Below are 19,161 nucleotides of genomic sequence, written 5' to 3'. Positions count from 1 at the left end.
CCCATAAAAGGACGTTATTACAAACAGAAATATTCCTCAGCACCTTCTCTATCAGAGAAGTCGTTGGTAAACCAGGCGAGGCAATCATTTGAGAAACCAAGGCTGTCGAGTCTGCCGATGAGGATGTGGTGATTGACAGAGTCGAAAGCCTTGGCCAGATCAATGAATACGGCTGCACAGTAATGTTTCTTATGGATAGCGGTTAAGATATCGTTTAGGACCTTGAGCGTGGCTGAGGTGCACCCATGACCAGCTCTGAAACCAGATTGCATAGCGGAGAAGGTATGGTGGGATTCGAAATGGTAGGTAATCTGTTTGTTGAGTTGGCTTTCGAAGACCTTAGAAAGGCAGGGTAGGATAGATATAGGTCCATAGCAGTTTGGGTCAAGAGTGTCCCCCCCTTTGAAGAGGGGGATGACCGCAGCTGCTTTCCAATCTTTGGGAATCTCAGACGACACGAAAGAGAGGTTGAACAGGCTAGTAATAGGGGTGTCAACAATTTCGGCAGATCATTTTAGAAAGAAAGGGTCCAGATTTTCTAGCTCTTTCAGAACATCAGCTGACTGGATTTGGGAGAAGGAGAAATGTGGAAGGCTTGGGCGAGTTGCTGTGGGGGGTGCAGTGCTGTTGACCGGGGTAGGAGTAGCCAGGTGGAAAGCATGGCCAGCCATAGAAAAATGCTTATTGAAATTCTCAATTATGGTGGATTTATCAGTGGTGATAGGAAACACTATCTTCAGTGCAGTGGGCAGCTGGGAGGAGGTGTTCTTATTCTCCATGGACTTTATTCTCCTTGTCCCAGAACTTTTTTGAGTTAGTGTTGCAGGAAGCAAATTTCTGCTTGAAAAAGCTAGCCTTGGCTTTTCTAACTGCCTGTGTATAATGGTTTCTAGCTTTCCTGAACAGCTGCATATCACGGGGGCTTGGTTGAAGACAGCAGAGGTGTATTTAGAGGGCTAGTTGGTTAGGATGATATCTATGAGGATGCCCGTGTTTAAGGCTTTGGGGAGGTACCTGGTAGGTTCATTGATAATTTGTGTGAGATTGAGGGCATCAAGCTTAGATTGTAGGATGGCTGGGGTGTTAAGCATGTTCCAGTTTAGGTCGCCTAGCAGCACGAGCTCTTAAGATAGATGGGGGGCAATCAGTTCACATATGATGTCCAGAGCACAGCTGGGGGCAGAGGGTGGTCTATAGCAGGCGGCAACGGTGAGTCTTGTTTTTAGAGAGGTGGATTTTTAAAAGTAGAAGTTCAAATTGTTTGGGTACAGACCTGGATAGTAGGACAGAACTCTGCAGGCTATCTTTGCAGTAGATTGCAACACCGCCCCCTTTGGCAGTTCTATTTTGTCTGAAAATGTTGTAGTTTGGGATGAAAATTTCAGAATTTTGGTGGTCTTCCTAAGCCAGGATTCAGACACAGCTAGAGTCTGGGTTGGCAGAGTGTGCTAAAGCAGTGAATAGAACAAACTTAGGGAGGAGGCTTCTAATGTTATAATGCATGAAACCAAGGCTATTACGGTTACAGAAGTCATCAAAAGAGAGTGCCTGGGGAATAAGAGTGGAGCTAGGCACTGCAGGGCCTGGATTCACCTCTACATCGCCAGAAGAAAAGAGGAAGAGTAGGATAAGGGTACGGCTAAAAGCAATAAGAATTGGTCGTCTAGAACGCCTAGAAAAGAGAGTAAAAGGAGGATTCTGCGGGTGATAAATTAGCTTCAAGGTATAATGTACAGACAAAGGTATGGTAGGATGTGAATACAGTGGAGGTAAACCTAGGTATTGAGTGATGAAGAGAGAGATATTGTCTCTGGAAACATCATTGAAACCAGGAGATGTCATCGCATGTGTGGGTGGTGGAACTAATAGGTTGGATAAGGTATGGTGAGCAGGACTAGAGGCTCTACAGTGAAATAAGCCAATAAACACTAACCAGAACAACAATGGACAAGGTATATTGACATTACGGAGAGGCATGCTTAGTCGAGTGATCAAAAGGGTCCAGTGAGTAGTGAGGTTGGTTGGGGTCACAGCGATTCAGACAGCGAGCCGGGCCATCTGTAGCAAGCTAGCATAGGATGGAGGTCTGTTTCTAGCCACCTCGTGCGTTTCCCTCGGTAGGATTAGTGGGGTTCCGTGTGGTAGAGGGGATCAATTCAATTCTCAAAAAACAAAAACAGATATAGTTATAGAGGACCAAGATAAAAATACAATAAAAAATAAATAAATTGTCCGATAGGTCTATTCAGATAACAGCCAATAAGACACCTAACGGTTAGCGGACCGCAGATGGGCGTTCAGGTAACGTCGTGACAGAGGAGCCAGCCGGATAACTCCTTCGGGTAGATAACGTCGGTAGTCCAGTTGTGAAGGCCCGGTGGGGCTCCGCGTTGGCAGTAAAACGGGTCCGGATAGGTGATTGTAGCCCAGGAGTGATTAATAGAAATCTTCAGCTGGCTAGCTCCGGAATAATTGATGTTTGCTCCGGAATCGACGAAAGCCGATAGTCACACGGATAGCAGCTAGTTAGCTGCGAGATCCAGGTATGATTGTCCAGAGTTAGCGGTTGAAATCCAGGGGCATGGAGAGAAAAATAGGTCCGGTATGTTCCCTTCCGAGCCGCCGTACAAAACTGGATATTTTCGAGCTAAAGGATACCTGATGACCACAAACCGTGGTTAGCTGAATACTAACGATTATCCAGTAAAGAAGCTAACAAGCTTCTGATTAGCTTCTGGCTAGCTTCTGGATTAGCTTCTGGCTAGCTTCTGGTTAGCTTCTATGGAGGATTACAGATTTGAGGTAAATAATACTTTATTTTTTAAAATAAATATAAATTGGTGAGTCGGGTTACAGGAGGGTGTTTTGAACATGAGTTTATGGAAAATAAAAAAATATATATAAAAAGGAATGCGAAAAGTGTGTGTGTGTGTGTGTGTGTGTGTATGTATGTATGTGACAAGACAAGACGAGGAAAAAAGACATCTGAACTGCTATGCCATCTCGGAACAAGATCCACCCCTACCTTGTCACAACACAACTGATTGGCTCAAACACATTAAGAAGGGAAGGAATTACACCAATTACCTTTTTACAGGGCACACCTGTTGATTGAAATGCATTCCAGGTGACTTCCTCATGAAGCTGGTTGAGAGAATGCCAAGAGTGGAAGAATGGAATGGAAGAATCTCAAATATAAAATATATTTTGATTTTTTTAAACACTTTTTTGTTTACCACATGTTTTCATATGTGTTATTTCATAATTTTGATGTGTTCACTATTATTCTACAATGTAGAAAATAGTAACAATAAAAAAAGGTGTGTCCAAACTTTTGACTGGTACTGTACATGTCACGCCCTGACCTTGGAGTATGGTTCTCAATCAGGGACAGCTATCTATTGTTGTCTCTGATTGGGAACCATACTTAGGTACCCTTTCCCCACCTGTGTTGGTGGGAAGGTGACTTTGTTTAGAGCACTTTGCTTTTGAGCATCACGGTTGGTGTTTGTGGTGTTTATTGTTTTGTGTGGTGTGGTGTCATTTTGATTAAAATAAAGAAAATGTATGCTCACCACGCTGCACCTTGGTCCTCTCCTTCCAACAGCCGTGACAGAACAAAAATATAAAGTGTTTGTCCCTTGTTTCAAGAGCTGAAATAAAAATATCCCAGAAATGTTCCATATGCACAAAAAGCTTATTTTTGCCTAAATTGGTTTCCACCATAATTTGCAAATAAATTCATTAAAAATCCTACAGTGTGATTTTCTGGATTTTTTTTCTCATTTTGTCTGTCATGGTTGAAGTGTACCTATGATGAAAATTACAGGCCCCTCTCATATTTTTAAGTGGGAGAACTTGCACAATTGGTGGCTGACTAAATACTTTTTTTGCCCCACTGTAGTTTTCTAAATACACCAATGTATGTAGTTAAGATAAAAATAATGCAAGATAAAACTTGCTGACACCATTCAAACCAATGATGATTCGGAACTTTAACGTCAAATATCTCAGAATCATCTTTCCGCAGATATAACCAAGTTTACGATTTGTCAGCGATCATAAGGTAAAATAGATCTAAAACAATTGTAATTTATATTTACAGCCCCCTTATCCAAACAGATTACTCAGATGGTCTTATCTGATAGATCTTATCAATTTATGCATTAGAGTGCAATGAGATTGGTGTTGTTATTTTTTCCACCCCAGTTTCGTGGTATCCAATTGGTAGTAGTTACAGTCTTATCTCGTCGCTGCAACTCCCGGACGGACTCTTAGAGATGCAAAGGTTAAGAGCCATGCGTCCTCCGAAACACAACCAAGCCGCACTGCTTCTTGACACAATGCCTATCCAACCCAGAAACCAGCCTCACCAACGTGGCAGAGGAAACACCGTACACCTGGCGACCGTACACCCGGCCCGCCACAGGAGTCGCTAGTGCACGATGAGACAAGGATATCCCTGCCAAACCCTCCCTAACCTGGATGACACTGGGCCAATTGTGCGCCGCATCATGGGCCTCCCGGGTGCGAACCCAGAATCTCTAGTGGCACAGCTTAGACCACTCGGGAGGACCCGGTGTTAGTTCTATCGGAAAAAAGTAAGTCAATGTTTTATTACTTAGAACTAGAGGTCGACCGATTAATCGGAATGGCCAATTAATTAGGGCCGATTTCAAGTTTTCATAACAATCGGAAATCGGTATTTTTGGGCGCCGATTTCCGATGTATTATTTTTATATATACCTTTATTTAACTAGGCAAGTCAGTTAAGAACAAATTCTTATTTTTAATGACAGCCTATGAACAGTGGGTTAACTGCCTTGTTCAGGGGCAGAACGACAGATTTGTACCTTGTCAGCTCGGGGGTTCCAATCTTGCAACCTCCCAGTTAATTAACTAGTCCAACGCTCTAACCATTGCACTCCACGAGTAGCCTGCCTGTTACGCGGATGCAGTAGAAGCCAAGGTAAATTGCTAGCTAGCATTAAACTTATCTTATAAAAAAAATCAATCATAATCACTAGTTATAACTACTAATCCAGTTTAGCAGGCAATATTAACCAGGTGAAATTGTGTCATTTCTCTTGCGTTCATTGCACGCAGAGTCAGAGTATATGCAACAGTTTGGGCTGCCTGGCTCATTGCGAACTAATTTGCCAGAATTTTACGTAATTATGACATACATTGAAGGTTGTGTAATGGAACAAGAATATTTAGACTTAGGGATGCCACCCGTTAGATAAAATACCTAACGGTTCTGTATTTCACTGAAATAATAAACGCTTTGTTTTCGAAATGATAGTTTCCGGATTCGATCATATTAATGACCAAAGGCTCGTATTTCTGTGTTTTATTATGTTATTATTAAGTCTGATTTGATAGAGCAGTCTGACTGAGCAGCAGCAGGCCCGAAATCATTCATTCAAACAGCACTTTAGTGCATTTTGCAAGCAGCTCTTCGCAAGCACAGCACTGTTTATGACTTCAAGCCTATCAGCCTAATGGCTGGTGTAACCAATGTGAAATGGCTAGCTAGTTAGCTGGGTGTGCGCTAATACTGTTTGAAACGCCACTCTCTTTTAGATTTGGAGTAGTTATTCCCCGTGGCTTTTGTGAAGCGATGGGTAACGATGCTTCGAGTGTGGCTGTTGTCGATGTGTTCCTGGTTCGAGTCCGGGTAGGGGCGAGGAGAGGGACGGAAGCTATACTGTTACACTGACAATACTATAGTGCCTATAAGAACATCCAATAGTCAAAGGTATATGAAATACAAATGGTATAGAGAGAAATAGTCCTATAAATACTATATTAACTACAACCATAAACCTCTTACCTTGGAATATTGAAGTCTCATGTTAAAAGGAACCACCAGCTTTCATATGTTCTCATGTTCTGAGCAAGAAACTTAAACGTTAGCTTTTTTACATGGCACATATTTTAAAATGGATAACATTTTTGCAAATGTATTGAAAATAAAATACAGAAATATCTCATTTACATAAGTATTCACATCCGAGTCAATACATGTTAGAATCACCTTTAGCAGTGATTACAGCTGTTAGTCTTTCTGGGTAAATCTTTTCACATCTGGATTTTACAATATTTGCACATTATTCTGTTTAAAAAATATATGTATATATTCAAGCTTTGTTAAATTGGTTGATGTTCAATGCTAAACAGCCATTTTCAGCGTGGGACTGCAGCCCTACAATTCTCTGTAGGTGTGAGGTACAGATATGAGGTAGTAATTGAACAATCATGTTAAACACGATTTTTGCACAAAGAGTGAGTGCATGCAACTTATGTGACTCTTGTTAAGCTAATTGTTACTCCTGAACATATGTAGGATTGCCATGAAAGGGGCTGAATACTTATTGACTCAAGACATTTAAGCTTTTCATTTTTATTTAATTTTTATACCATTTTTGTCACTGTTGGCCAGTGACAAAAAAAAATCAATTTAATCCAGTTTAAATTCAGGCTGTAATACAACAACATTTGGAAAAAGTCAAGGGGTGTGAATACTCTCTGAAGGCACTCCATTCAACTTATCAAATACCTTCAGATTTCAAATTTAGTTCTACAAATTCAAATTCAAAACCAGAGACAACATTCTGGTACTTGGCCAAAAAGGAATGGTAGAAGAGATCCGGTATAATCAAAGTCTCTGTTAAACAGGTTTCTGACTGTTTCTGGCATTTTGAATTTGCTTATTCATATAGTATGAGCTTGGCTCTAGCGCTTGAACCGTTTGTGTTATTAGCTATTATGACCCCATTTCCCGAAAGATAAGATTCTCTGGAACATGGTCATGCCTTCTGTTCCCCTCTATTGTGTTAGAAGGGAGTGTGACGAAAAACTTAATTTGGCCCCCATAACAATATATTTGAATTGCCCTGTCATAGCACTTCCTCAGATAGATATTTCACTCCCTATTTAATCTTGATCTTGTGACTGACTGGGTTCAAACCGGGTCTCCTGCATGTCTTAAGACTGTGTTAGCCCACTTAGCTAAAGCCCATGCATATTTATTTTTATCAAGGATATAAGAAAGTTAGTCTTATTGCATTGTATAGGCTATCCTTGTTAGTGCATGTCTAGTATACATTATTCTGTAGTGGAAATGTTTCTCTCCTCCAGCCTTATGCCACTCAATTCTTCCTCAGACCTGTCTCATGATAATGATATATTATTAGTCTGATTCCTTCACTCCTTTTTCATTCCCATTCTTTTATTTAATCCTCTGCAGCAGCAGCTCTGCCAGGGAGAGATGGAGGGAGAGAGAGACAGAGTGGTAGAGAAGAGGGATAGATATTTACTTAACCAAATCCTCTAAGGAGGCAACCCCTCTTTGATCCTCTACTAAATTAACCGCGTCCGCTTTCATTTGGTCTTCTGTCAGGTGGCTGTGCTGCATAGGATGAGAGGAGGCAGAGAGGGAGGGAGGCTGGAAACAAGTCTCTCTCTCTTTCTTTCCCTGTCACTCCTTCCATCTCTCTCACTTCTGCTCGCTTTCTTTCTCTACTCCCTCTATCTCTCTCTCTCGCTTCCTCTCACCCCAACATACACACACACACACTACAGTACAGACTCAGCATTCTGCTGTAGTATAAGAATACAGATGTTTGAAACAACTTTATTTTGATTGTGATGATGTCATATTAGGTATCTGTTAAATTAGTGACATATCATTTCCCTAACCCCTCTCCACCTTTGGTATTCTACCCAGGAGACCCTGTCAAGTTAGAGATTTTGCTCCATGGTTGAACAATGTCATTGTTATCTCCCACAATCTCTCCGCTCCTCCGTCCAGCCATTAGCAGGCAAATTCAGTGTTTTGCCCTCTCTCATCTTCTATGGCTCCCTCTCTCATCCTCGCCCTCGCTCTCGCTCTTCCTCTGTTGTATCATTCAACAGTTCACACACTTCCGCTTCCAGAATCATCCAAGCTAAAATGACTCACTCTGTGCTCTCTTTCTTTCTCTCTCTCCACAGTGAACACCTGTCATGCTCGTTCACCTTCTTCCTCCATGGGGAGAGTAACGTGTGCACCAGCGTGGAGATCAACCAGCACCAGCCAGTCTACCACCTGAGTGACGAGCACCTCACCCTGGCCCAGCAGGCCTCCAGCCCCTTCCAAGGTAGGTGGAGTGTACACACACCTTTTCACAAGCACACACATATACATACACATGCACTGCAGATATGCACATGCATGCAGACACACACTACCCCTTAGGGAAAGGAGTTCATTGCTTAAGTGAACATGTATCATTGTCTTTGAGCACATGTAGAACCCAAAGGGGGAAAAAGAGGTAGAGCAGTGGAGTATATCAGTGCTGTGTGAGAACAGACTGCTCTGTTCTCTCAGCTTCGTGTCATGTCTCTAATAGAAGACAGGGGTAATCCTCAGGTATTAAGAACAGGCTCCTCTCCTCCGCTCTGCTCCTTCATCAGACAGCCTGACAGTAATGATGTGCCACCAGCAGCCCCCACACACCCCCTCTGTCCCTCCCCCATCTATCCACATGTTCTGCTTTTCCCTGTCCTCCTACTCTTCCTCACTTACCCCTCCCTCTTTACTCTACCTCTACCCTGCTCCCATCCTTCTCTTCATCTCATTCTCTCTCTCCCTCCACCTCTTCCCTCTTCTTCTTTCTTCCTCCCTCTGTCCCTCCCCCTCCCTCTAGCCCTCAGAGGGCTGTCCCCACTAGCTGAGGCCTGCTGCTGGAGACATCTGTACAATTAGCTGTAAAAGACACGCAGAGGACAGAGAGGAGGGAGCGTACAAAAAAAACTGCAATAAAATAAATCCTAACAAAAGAAAGAGGAGGAGAAGGAGAAGGAGGAAAGCTTGAGGGAGCGATCATTACACCAGGCACAAGGGCTTTGCATTATGTTAACTAACAAAATGCCTACCCCACTCCTTCCCACCTCCTCCCTTCCCACCTGGAACCTAATAATGGTGATCACTCTGTCCATTCTCTGATCTGACTGGAGTGCAGCACTGCACAGGGAAAATTAGCTGCAGTCATTCTTTCCCCCACTAGCCTCACAGTAATAATGTCAATTTAAGTTAGAGCCTGGTGCTGTTTAAATGTAAACGTCATGTAAATGTAAACACACACCGTGTAGCCTAAAAACATGGTGAAAAATAAATAAATTATATGATGGATGGTCAGTTCATAGCTCTTTCTATGAATTTGAGAGTGGTTACATTTCTCCAGCCCCATCCTTCAGCGTTTTACAGAAATAGGAGCGGGGAAGACACTTTGTAATTGTTTCAACTGCGGATTGGCCTTTTAAAACCTCCTGCTCTGTAGATTCAATAGCAGGTTAATGGATATATAAACTCATCAAAAAAAGAAACGTCCTCTCACTGTCAACTGTGTTTATTTTCAGCAAAATTAACTTGTGTAAATATTTGTATGAACATAAAAAGATTCAACAACTGAGACATAAACTGAACAAGTTCCACAGACATGTGACTAACAGAAATGGAAGAATCATGTGTCCCTGAACAAAGGGGGGGGGTCAAAATCCAAAGTAACAGTCATTATCTGGTGTGGCCACCAGCTGCATTAAGTACTGCAGTGCATCTCCTCTTCATGTGCTGCACCAGATTTGCCAGTTCTTGCTGTGAGGTGTTACCCCACTCTTCCCCCAAGGCACCTGCAAGTTCCCGGACATTTCTTGGGGGAATGGCCCTAGCCCTCACCATCCGATCCAACAGGTCCCAGATGTGCTCAATGGGATTGAGATCCGGGCTCTTGCTGGCCATAGCAGAACACTGACATTCCTGTCTTACAGGAAATCACGCACAGAACGAGCAGTATGGCTGGTGGCATTGTCATGCTGGAGGGTCATGTCAGGATGAGCCTGCAGGAAGGGTACCTCATGAGGGAGGATGTCTTCCCAGTGTTGAGATTGCCTGCAATGACAACAAGCTCAGTCTGATGACGCTGTGACACACCGCCCCAGACCATGACGGCCCCTCCACCTCCAAATCAATCCCGCTCCAGTATAGACCTCGGTGTAACGCTCATTCCTTCAACGATAAACGCAAATCCAACCATCACCCCTGGTGAGACAAAACCGTGACTCGTCAGTGAAGAGCACTTTTTGTCAGTCCTGTCTGGTCCAGTGACGGTGGGTTTGTGCCCATAGATGACGTTGTTGCCGGTGATGTCTGGTGAGGACCTGCCTTACAACAGGCCTACAGGCTCTCAGTCCAGCCTCTCTCAGCCTATTGTGGACAGTCTGAGCACTGATGGAGGGATTGTGCGTTCCTGGTGTAACTCGGGCAGTTGTTGTTGCCATCCTGTACCTGTCCCGCAGGTGTGATGTTCGGATGTACTTATCCTGTGCAGGTGTTATTACACGTGGTCTGGCACTGTGAGGACGATCAGCTGTCTGTACTGTCTCTCTGTAGCGCTGTCTTAGGCACTTCACAGTACGGACATTGCAGTATATTGCCCTGGCCACATCTGCAGTCCTCATGCCTCCTTGCAGCATGCCTAAGGCACATTCATGCAGATGAGCAGGGACCTTGGGCATCTTTCTTTTGGTGTTTTTCCAGTGTCTGTGGAAAGGCCTCTTTAGTGTCCTAAGTTTTCATAACGGTGATCTTAATTGCCTACCGTCTGTAAGCTGTTAGTGTCTTAACGACCGTACCACAGGTGAATGTTCATTAATTGTTTATGGTTCATTGAACAGGCATGGGAAACAGTGTTTAAGATCTGTGAAGTTAGATACTGTAATTAGATAGCACAGCTTTCCACTTTGTCTGTCTCTCTTCAGTCACTAGTATGTGTCAGTAGATGTATGCTATATCAGGGTTTGGAAAGTATATCAGATAGTGGACCAGACCTTTTGCTTTTTTTCCAACATACCAACCTGCCAATACTTTGTATGGGACTTGAAGTGGCAGACTGGAAGATATGCTGCTCTATGTGTTTGGTGCCATTATGCACAGGCAAATGGATCAATGGGTTTAATGTGGAGTCAATTGTCCTCTGGTCATCAAATTATCTTCAATTAAAGATGGCGTTTAATGCTCTGTGGTGGGACCACTGATGTGTCCAGTACTTTATGTCAGAGCACTGCCCTTCTATGAATGGGTGGTTGTTGTGTATTTGACATCAGTACAAACAAAATTCAGAACAGAATTCCCAGGGTGTGTGTGCCGGTATGTGTTCTCGCCATGAGCTATGTGTCTGTTTTAGCAGACCGAGCGTAGCGGCAGAGAGGGGCTGACGTCTGCTAGTCCCCCGCCCTCCTACACCTCTCTTCTTCTACTCCCTCACTCCCTTGCTCCTCTCATCTCTGACAGGCTTGGTTTAGTGTGCGGCAGAGCACTCCAGCCTTTTCAAGTTATGACCTCATAAAACAGAGCAGCGCGAATGTAATGACCTCTCAGCACCTTTGACTGATCTGAGCATATTTACCATGTCTTCAGGGAGATGGAGACAGAAAGAGAGAAGGGGACGGAGGGAGGGTTGTGTATTATGGAGTGGACAGCATAGAACATCAGAGGTGTGTATGATTCAGTCAGTCTTGTCACACTGTCTGTTTGTTTCCCATTGTAGTCTCTGAGGAAACTGGATGTTCACTCAATTGTCTGGTGAGGTCACCATCCCCTTACTAGCTACTATGGCCCCTCCATTTAATCTCAGCGTGGTGGGAATATGAATATAGATTGACTACCCTTCTCCTTAAAATGTCCTGACATTGAGTGGCTTGCATTTAGCTGTCCAGCACTGTGTGTGTTCCAGATGTTCTCTCTCTGTGAGACTGCCTTCTCTCCCCCTTCTCCGTCCCTCCCTCAAGCCAGCCAGCCCCTGTTAGTTTCAAGTTTTGATGTCACGTGCACAAATACAGTGAAATGTCTTTCTTGCAAACTCAAAACCCAATAATCAATAACAATGTAATACAAAAAAACCAAGAAGAAACATATGAACATAACTAAGTAAGCATTCTAAATACAGACTGATGGAGAAAGATTCAGTATGTATAGGGGTAAGGTGACTAGGCAATAGGATATAAGATAAACAGAGTAGCAGAAGCTTGTATGTGAGTGGATGTAGAGTCAGTATAAATGTATGTGCATTATGTGTGAGTGAGCAGATAATGGAGTGAGTGTGTAGGGCCCCGTGAGTGTGCATAGACACAGTGCAAAAATAAAAGGTCAATAAGGGGATACAACGTTAACTCGGATAGTTTGTGTAGCTATTTTGTTAGCTATTTATCAGTCTTATTGGTTGGGGATAGAAGCTGTTCAAGAGCCTGTTGGTGCCAGACTTGATCCACCGGTACTGCTTGCCGTGCGGAAGCAGAGAGAATAGTTTTTAACGATTTTCCAGGCCTTCTTACCACTACGCTTGAAAGATGTCCTGGATGGCAGGGAGCTCGGCCCCCGTGGTGTACAGCGTTGTCCGCACCACCCTCTGTAGCGCCATGCGATCGAGGGCGGTGCTATTACCATACCAGTTAGTGATGCAGACAGTCAAAATGCTGTCAGTGGTACAGCTGTTTAACTTTTTTTCAACATCCTGATGGGGAAAAAAATGCTGTCGCACCTTCTTCACTACTGTGCGCGTTTGTTTGGACCATTTTAAGTATTTTGTGATTTGGAAACTGAGGAACTTGAAGCTCTCGTCCTGCTCATTTTGGCCACGTCAATGTGGATGGAGGCGTGCTTGTCCCCCGTTTCTTGTGTTCAACGATCAGCTCCTTGATCTTACTGACATTTAGGGAGAGGTTGTTGTTCTGGCACCACACTGCCAGGTCACTGACCTCCCTGTAGGCTGACTTAACGTCGCCGGTGATCAGTCCACGCAGTCGTAGGTGAACAGGGAGTACAGAAGGGGACTAAGTACACACCCCTGTGGAGCCCCTGTGTTTCGGGTCAGTGTGGCGGAGGGGATGTTGCTTACCCTCACCACCTAGGGTCGGCCCATCAGGAAGCGTCGCTGCACAGCTATTTTCAGTTCTTTCCAGAGATATTCAATCGTGTTCAAGTCCGAGCTCTGACTGTGCCTCTCAAGGACATTCAGAGACTTGTCTCGAAGCCACTCCTGTGTTGTTTTTGCTGTGTGCTTAGAGCTGTTGTCCTGCTGGAAGGTGAACTTTAGCCCCAGTCTGAGGTCCTGAGCGCTCTGGAGCAGGTTTCAATCAAGAATCTCTCTGTACTTTTCTCCGTTCATCTTTCCCTCGATCCTGAATGGTCTCCCAGTCCCTGCCGCTGCCACCAACATGCTTCACTGTAGGGATGGTGCCAGATTTCCTCCAGAGTTGACGCTTGGCATTCAGGCCAAAGTGTTCAGTATTGGTTTCATCAGACCAGAGAATCTTGTTTCTCATGCTCTGAGAGACATTTAGGTTCCTTTTGGCAAACTCCAAGCAGGCTGTCATGTGCCTCTTACTGAGGAGTGGCTTCCATCTGGCAATGGTTGGTGGAGTGCTGCGTAGATGGTTGACCTTCTGGAAGGTTCTCCCATCTCCACAGATGAACTCTGGAGCTCTGTCAGAGTGACCATCGGTTTCTTGGCCATCTCCCTGACGAAGGCCCTTCTCCCCTGATTGCTCAGTTTGGACGGGCGTTCAGCTCTAGGAAAAGTCTTGGTGGTTCAAAACTTCTTCCATTTAAGAATGATGGAGGCCACTGTGTTCTTGGGGACCTTCAATGCTGCAGAAATGTTTTGGTACCCTTCCCCAGATCTGTGCCTCGACACAATCCTGTCTCGGATCTCTACGGACAATTCCTTCGACCTCATGGCTTGGATTTTGCTCTGACATGCACTTTCAACTGTGGAAACTGATAGACAGGTGTGTGCCTTTCCAAAGCATGTCCAATCAATTGAATTTTCCACAGGTAGATTTCAATCAAGTTGTAGAAACATCTCATGGATGATCAATGGTAACAGGATGTACCTGAGCTCAATGTCAAGTCTCATAGCAAAGGATTTGGATATATTTCATTTTTTTTATTTTTAATACCTTTGCAAAAAAAAATTTTTTTTTTTTTTTCTCTGTCTCATTATGGGGTATTGTGTGTAGATTGATGATGAAAATGTATAATTGAATCAATTTTAGAACAAGGCTTTAATGTAACAAAACATGGAAAAAGTCAAGGGCTCTTAATATACAGTTGGAGTCTGAAGTTTACATACACTTAGATTGGAGTCATTAAAACTCATTTTTCAACCACTCCACAAGTTTCTTGGTAACAAACTATAGTTTTGGCAAGTTGGTTAGGACATCTACTTTGTGCATGCATGACACAAGTAATTTTTCTTCAATTGTTTATAGACAGAATATTCCACATGTAATTTGTATCACAATTCCAGTGGGTCAGAAGTTTATATACACTAAGTATACTGTGCATTTAAACAGCTTGGAAAATTCCAGAAAATGATGTCATGGCCTTAGAAGCTTCTGATAGGCTAATCGACAACATCTGAGTCAATTAGAGGTGTACCTGTGGATGTATTTCAAGGACTACTTTGTGCATGACACAAGTCATTTTTTCCCATAGTTGTTTACAGACAGATTATTTCACTTATAATTCACTGCATCACAATTCCATTTGGTCAGAAGTTTACATACACTAAGTTGACTGCCTTTAAACAGCTTGGAATGTTCCAGCAAATGATGTCATGGCTCTAGAAGCTTCTGATAGGCTACATAATTTGAGTCAATTGGAGGTGTACCTGTGGATGTATTTCATGGCCTACCTTCAAACTCAGTGCCTCTTTGCTTGACATCATGGGTTAATCAAAAGAAATCAGCCAAATCCTCCACAAGTCTGGTTCATCCTTGGGAGGCATTTCCAAATGCCTGAAGGAACCACTAACATCTGTACAAACAATAGTACACAAGTATAAACACCATGGGACAATGCAGCCATCATAAGGCTCAGGCAGGAGATGCGTTCTGTCTCTTAAAGATGAACGTACTTTGATGTGAAAAGTGTAAATCAATCCCAGAACAACAGCAAAGGACCTTGTGAAGATGCTGGGTCAGGTACAAAAGTATCTATATCCACATTAAAACGAGTCCTATATCAACATAACCTGAAAGACCACTCAGCAAGGAAGAAGCGAAGCCACTGCTCCAAAACCGCTATAAGAAAGCTAAGCTATGGTTTGCCTCTGCACATGGGGACAACGGTCATCCTTTTTGGAGAGATGTCCTCTGGTCTGATGAAACAAAAATAGAACTGTTTGACCATAATGACCATCGTTGTGTTTGGAGGGAAAAGGGGGAGGCTTGCAAGCCGAAGAACTCCATCCCAACCTTGAAGCACGGGGGTGGCAGCACCATGTTGTGGTGGTGCTTTGCTGCAGGAGGGACTGGTGCACTTCAAAAAATAGATGGCATCATGAGGGAGTAAAATTATGTGGATATTTTGAAGCAACATCTCAAGACATCGGTCAGAAAGTTAAGTTTGGTCGCAATTGGGTCTTCCAAATGGACATTGACCCCATGGATACTTCCAAAGTTGTAGCAAAATGGCTTAAGGACAACAAAGTCAAGGTATTGGAGTGGCCATCACAAAGCCCTGTCCTCAATCCTATAGTTTATTTGAGGACAGAACTGAAAAAGTGTGTGCGAGCAAAGAGGCCTAAAAACCTGACTCAGTTACACCAGCTCTGTCAGGAGGAATGGGCCAAAATTCACCCAACTTATTTTGGGAAGCTTGTGGAAGGTTACCCAAAACGTTTGACCCAAGTTAAACCATTTAAAAGCAATGCTACCAAATACTAATTGAGTGCATGTAAACTTCTGACCCACGAGAAATGTGATGAAAGATATAAAAGCTGAAATAAATCCTTCTCTTTACTATTATTCTGACATTTCACATTCTTAAATAAAAAGTGTTGATCCTAACTGACCTAAGACGGGGAATCTTTCCCTTGATTAAAGTCAGGAATTGTGAAAACTTGAGTTTAAATGTATTTGGCTAAGGTGTATGTAAACTTCCAACTTCAACTGTATCTTTTATCTTTCTGGCAAAAGTCAAAGAGATTAGTCCCCCCTTCTGCTTCATATAAGCATTTTTGTCCCTCCTCCTTTCTTCTCCCCTCTGCTCCCCGTACACATGCATGTTTTTCTGAAGGAAGAGCAGCATCACAACTTCATTCATTTGCCCATTTTCTCTCATTCACTTTTGCTTGTAAATGTCCACACTACTAGCTCTGCTTGTATAACCTTTTAAGCTGTCTTTGCAATTAGTTTAGGTTAGTTTTCGCTTGGTAGCATTTAGCTGTGTGATTTCGCTATTAGTTTGTGCAAATTTTGTTAGCATTCTGGTAATAGAGGCCTAATGGTTTTTTCTTGTGTTTTTAGCGCCCTCTTGTGTGCAATGCCGTTAATTCCGTAAATCCCTTGATGAGAGAAGGACGGTATGATGATATGAAAATATGGATACCACCCAAGCCTAGTATACACCCTTATATTATACTAGGGAAATTGTGTTTCCATAGCTTGGGCTGACTATAGCTAGGTCTCCATACAATTGTCGACAGATTTTTATGCAGATATTATAAAATTGGCATATTTCTTTTTCCCCCACAAGAGATATTCCCTTCAAATTGACTTGTTGCTGATTAAAAGCTGTGTGTGATGAGGCAGTGCATATAAAAATACCTTTTGTGGTTGAATTATACAAGTTAAATGGGTTATACAAGTTAAATAAGTTTCCATCACATTTTCAACTCGACTGAGGGTTTTCTCATAAAAATGCTGCGTTATATAGCGAGTGTGCCCACTGGTTTTGGCACTTGTACTCAATTATTATTTTTATTTTTGACCTTTATTTAACTAGACATCAGCTCCAGATACAGTGCAGGTATAACCTACAATACATGATGAGATTATTATGGACAAAAGCACCTGATAATTTTTTGTCAAACGGCAGCCAAGCATCACCAGAATAAGACCCTCAAAATGTATTAGAACGTAGCATCAAGCTCATTACTGTGCACTTTCACCACCCTGTGAAGTTCATCATAACGTATTTAATATGTAACTAAGTAAACTGCATGCTTTGCCAAGTCGTAGAGGGAGGACCACGCAACATGTCATCCCGTGACTCAAAGTTGACTTTGATATAATGGTTATTCTATAAATATTGGCACATAAAAGTGTTTCCACCGACATTTATTGCATAATTAATTTTACGGGCACAAAAAGATCCAACCTTGTCTAGTGTATTTTATTTTGACGATCTTTGGAAAGTTTACAGACAAATGTTCTGTTTATATCAGGCCTGTCATATACTTTACTCGCATAAAAAAGTTGGATGGAATCTTGGTTACCGAGGACTTGTAAAAAGTAGAATCAACAACCTCTATAACAAAGACTGTTGCTTTGTGAGAATGTGTTAAAGTTCACAGTTAGACATTGTTATGTCAATGTCAGCTAAAAAGTACCAGTGACCTGGCATTGTCCTCAAGTCAGAGCAGGTCAGAGCAGGTACGCCGGAGACATGGCTCAGTGAGACACGGGTGCCGGTCCATGTAGATGGAAACAGAAAAGTCTGAGCCTTTTGGGTAAAACAGTGGGGTAAATTCTGTATGGAAATATGCACCAATCCTGCACCAGTATGAACACTGGATGGCAGGTGGCAGGGATGAAGGAATGGGGGTGATGGGTGGAAGGAGAATGAATGAAAGGATGGGGTTACAGAAAAGAACACGGGCGTAATTTTATTTTTACCTTTATTTAACTAGGCAAGTCAGTTAAGAACAAATTCATATTTACAATGACGGCCTAGGAACAGTGGGTTAACAGCCTGTTCAGGGGCAGAACAACAGATGTACCTTGTCAGCTCAGGGGTTTGAACTTGCAACCATTCCGGTTACTAGTCCAACGCTCAAGGCTACCCTGCAGCCCCAGGATGGATGGATGCAGTATGATGGGGATGGGGATTCATTCTGAAGTAACACAGCTTCTGTACTGAGACTGGCTGTGTGTATCTCTTTTTCTCTCTACCTCTCTCTCCCTCCAGTCATCCTGAGTCCGTTTGGTCTGAACGGGACTCTGACGGGTCAGTCATTCAAGCTGTCAGACCCTCCCACCCAGAAACTGATAGAGGAGTGGAACCAGTTCTATCCCATAAGCCCCAGCTCTAAAGACAAGGACAAAAATGATTCTCCATCGGAGGACAAGATGGAGTACATGGACTGGGAGGATGACTCGCTGGCCGCTGTGGAGGTCCTCGTTGGTAAGACCTCTCTCTCGCCAACACAGACCTCTTGACTTTTTCCACATTTTGTTATGTTACAGCCGTATTCTAAAATGCATAAATCGTTTTTTTTGCCCCCAATATTCTACACACAATGCTCCGTAATGACGAAGCGAAAACAGGTTTTTAAACATTTTAACAAATGTATAATAAAAAAAAACTTATTTACATAAGTATAAGACTCGAAATTGAGCTCAGGTGCATCCTGTTTCCATTTATCATCCCTGAGATATTTCTACAACTTGATTGGAGTCCACCTGTGGTACATTCAATTGATTGGACATGATTTGGAAAGGCACACACCTGTCTATTTAAGGTCCCACAGTTGACAGTGCATGTCAGAGCAAAAACCAAGCCATGAGGTCGAAGGAACTGTCCTTAGAGCTCAGAGACAGGATTGGGTCGATTTCACAGATCTGGGGAAGGGTACCAAAACGGTCTGCAGCATTGAAGGTCCCCAATAACACAGTGGCCTCCATCATTCTTAAATATAAGACGTTTGGAACCACCAAGACTCTTCCTATAGCTGGCCCCCCGGCCATACTGAGCAAACAGGGGAGAAGGGCCTTTGCTAGGGAGGTGACCAAGAACCCGATGGTCACTCTGACAGAGCTTCAGAGTTCCTCATTGGAGATGGGAGAACCTTCCAGAAGGACAACCATCTCTGCAGCACTCCACAAAGCAGGCCTTTATGGTAGAGTGGCCAGACGGAAGCCACTCCTCAGTAAAAGGCACATGACAGCCCGCTTGGAGTTTGCCAAAAAGCACCTAAAGGACTCTCAGACCATGAGAAACAATAATCTTTGGTCGGTTGAAGCCAAGATTGAGCTCTTTGGCCTGAACGCCAAGCGTCACGTCTGGAGGACACCTGGTACCATCGCTACGATGAAGCATGCGGGTGGCAGCAT

The 19,161-nt window shown here is 43.2% G+C and overlaps 1 protein-coding gene across 3 annotated transcripts in view; it reads left to right on the top strand.

The window, feature by feature from the left end:
* LOC135550688 (mediator of RNA polymerase II transcription subunit 13-like) overlaps positions 1 to 19,161 on the top strand; it is a 132,550-nt gene that overhangs the window by 59,497 nt on the left and 53,892 nt on the right. For 2 of the 3 annotated variants that reach the window (XM_064981713.1, XM_064981712.1), the window contains exons 4-5: positions 7,999 to 8,144; positions 18,017 to 18,232. In XM_064981713.1, the coding sequence (XP_064837785.1) occupies positions 7,999 to 8,144; positions 18,017 to 18,232 (362 nt within the window). The remainder of the gene's footprint in view (positions 1 to 7,998; positions 8,145 to 18,016; positions 18,233 to 19,161) is intronic. The other variant, XM_064981714.1, reaches the window with a different exon arrangement.

The sequence above is a fragment of the Oncorhynchus masou genome, chromosome 12, assembly GCF_036934945.1.
Source record: "Oncorhynchus masou masou isolate Uvic2021 chromosome 12, UVic_Omas_1.1, whole genome shotgun sequence".
NCBI classification, from domain to species: domain Eukaryota; kingdom Metazoa; phylum Chordata; class Actinopteri; order Salmoniformes; family Salmonidae; genus Oncorhynchus; species Oncorhynchus masou.
Note: the sequence above shows the minus strand (reverse complement) of the source record. Positions and strands in the feature narration are given on the sequence as shown.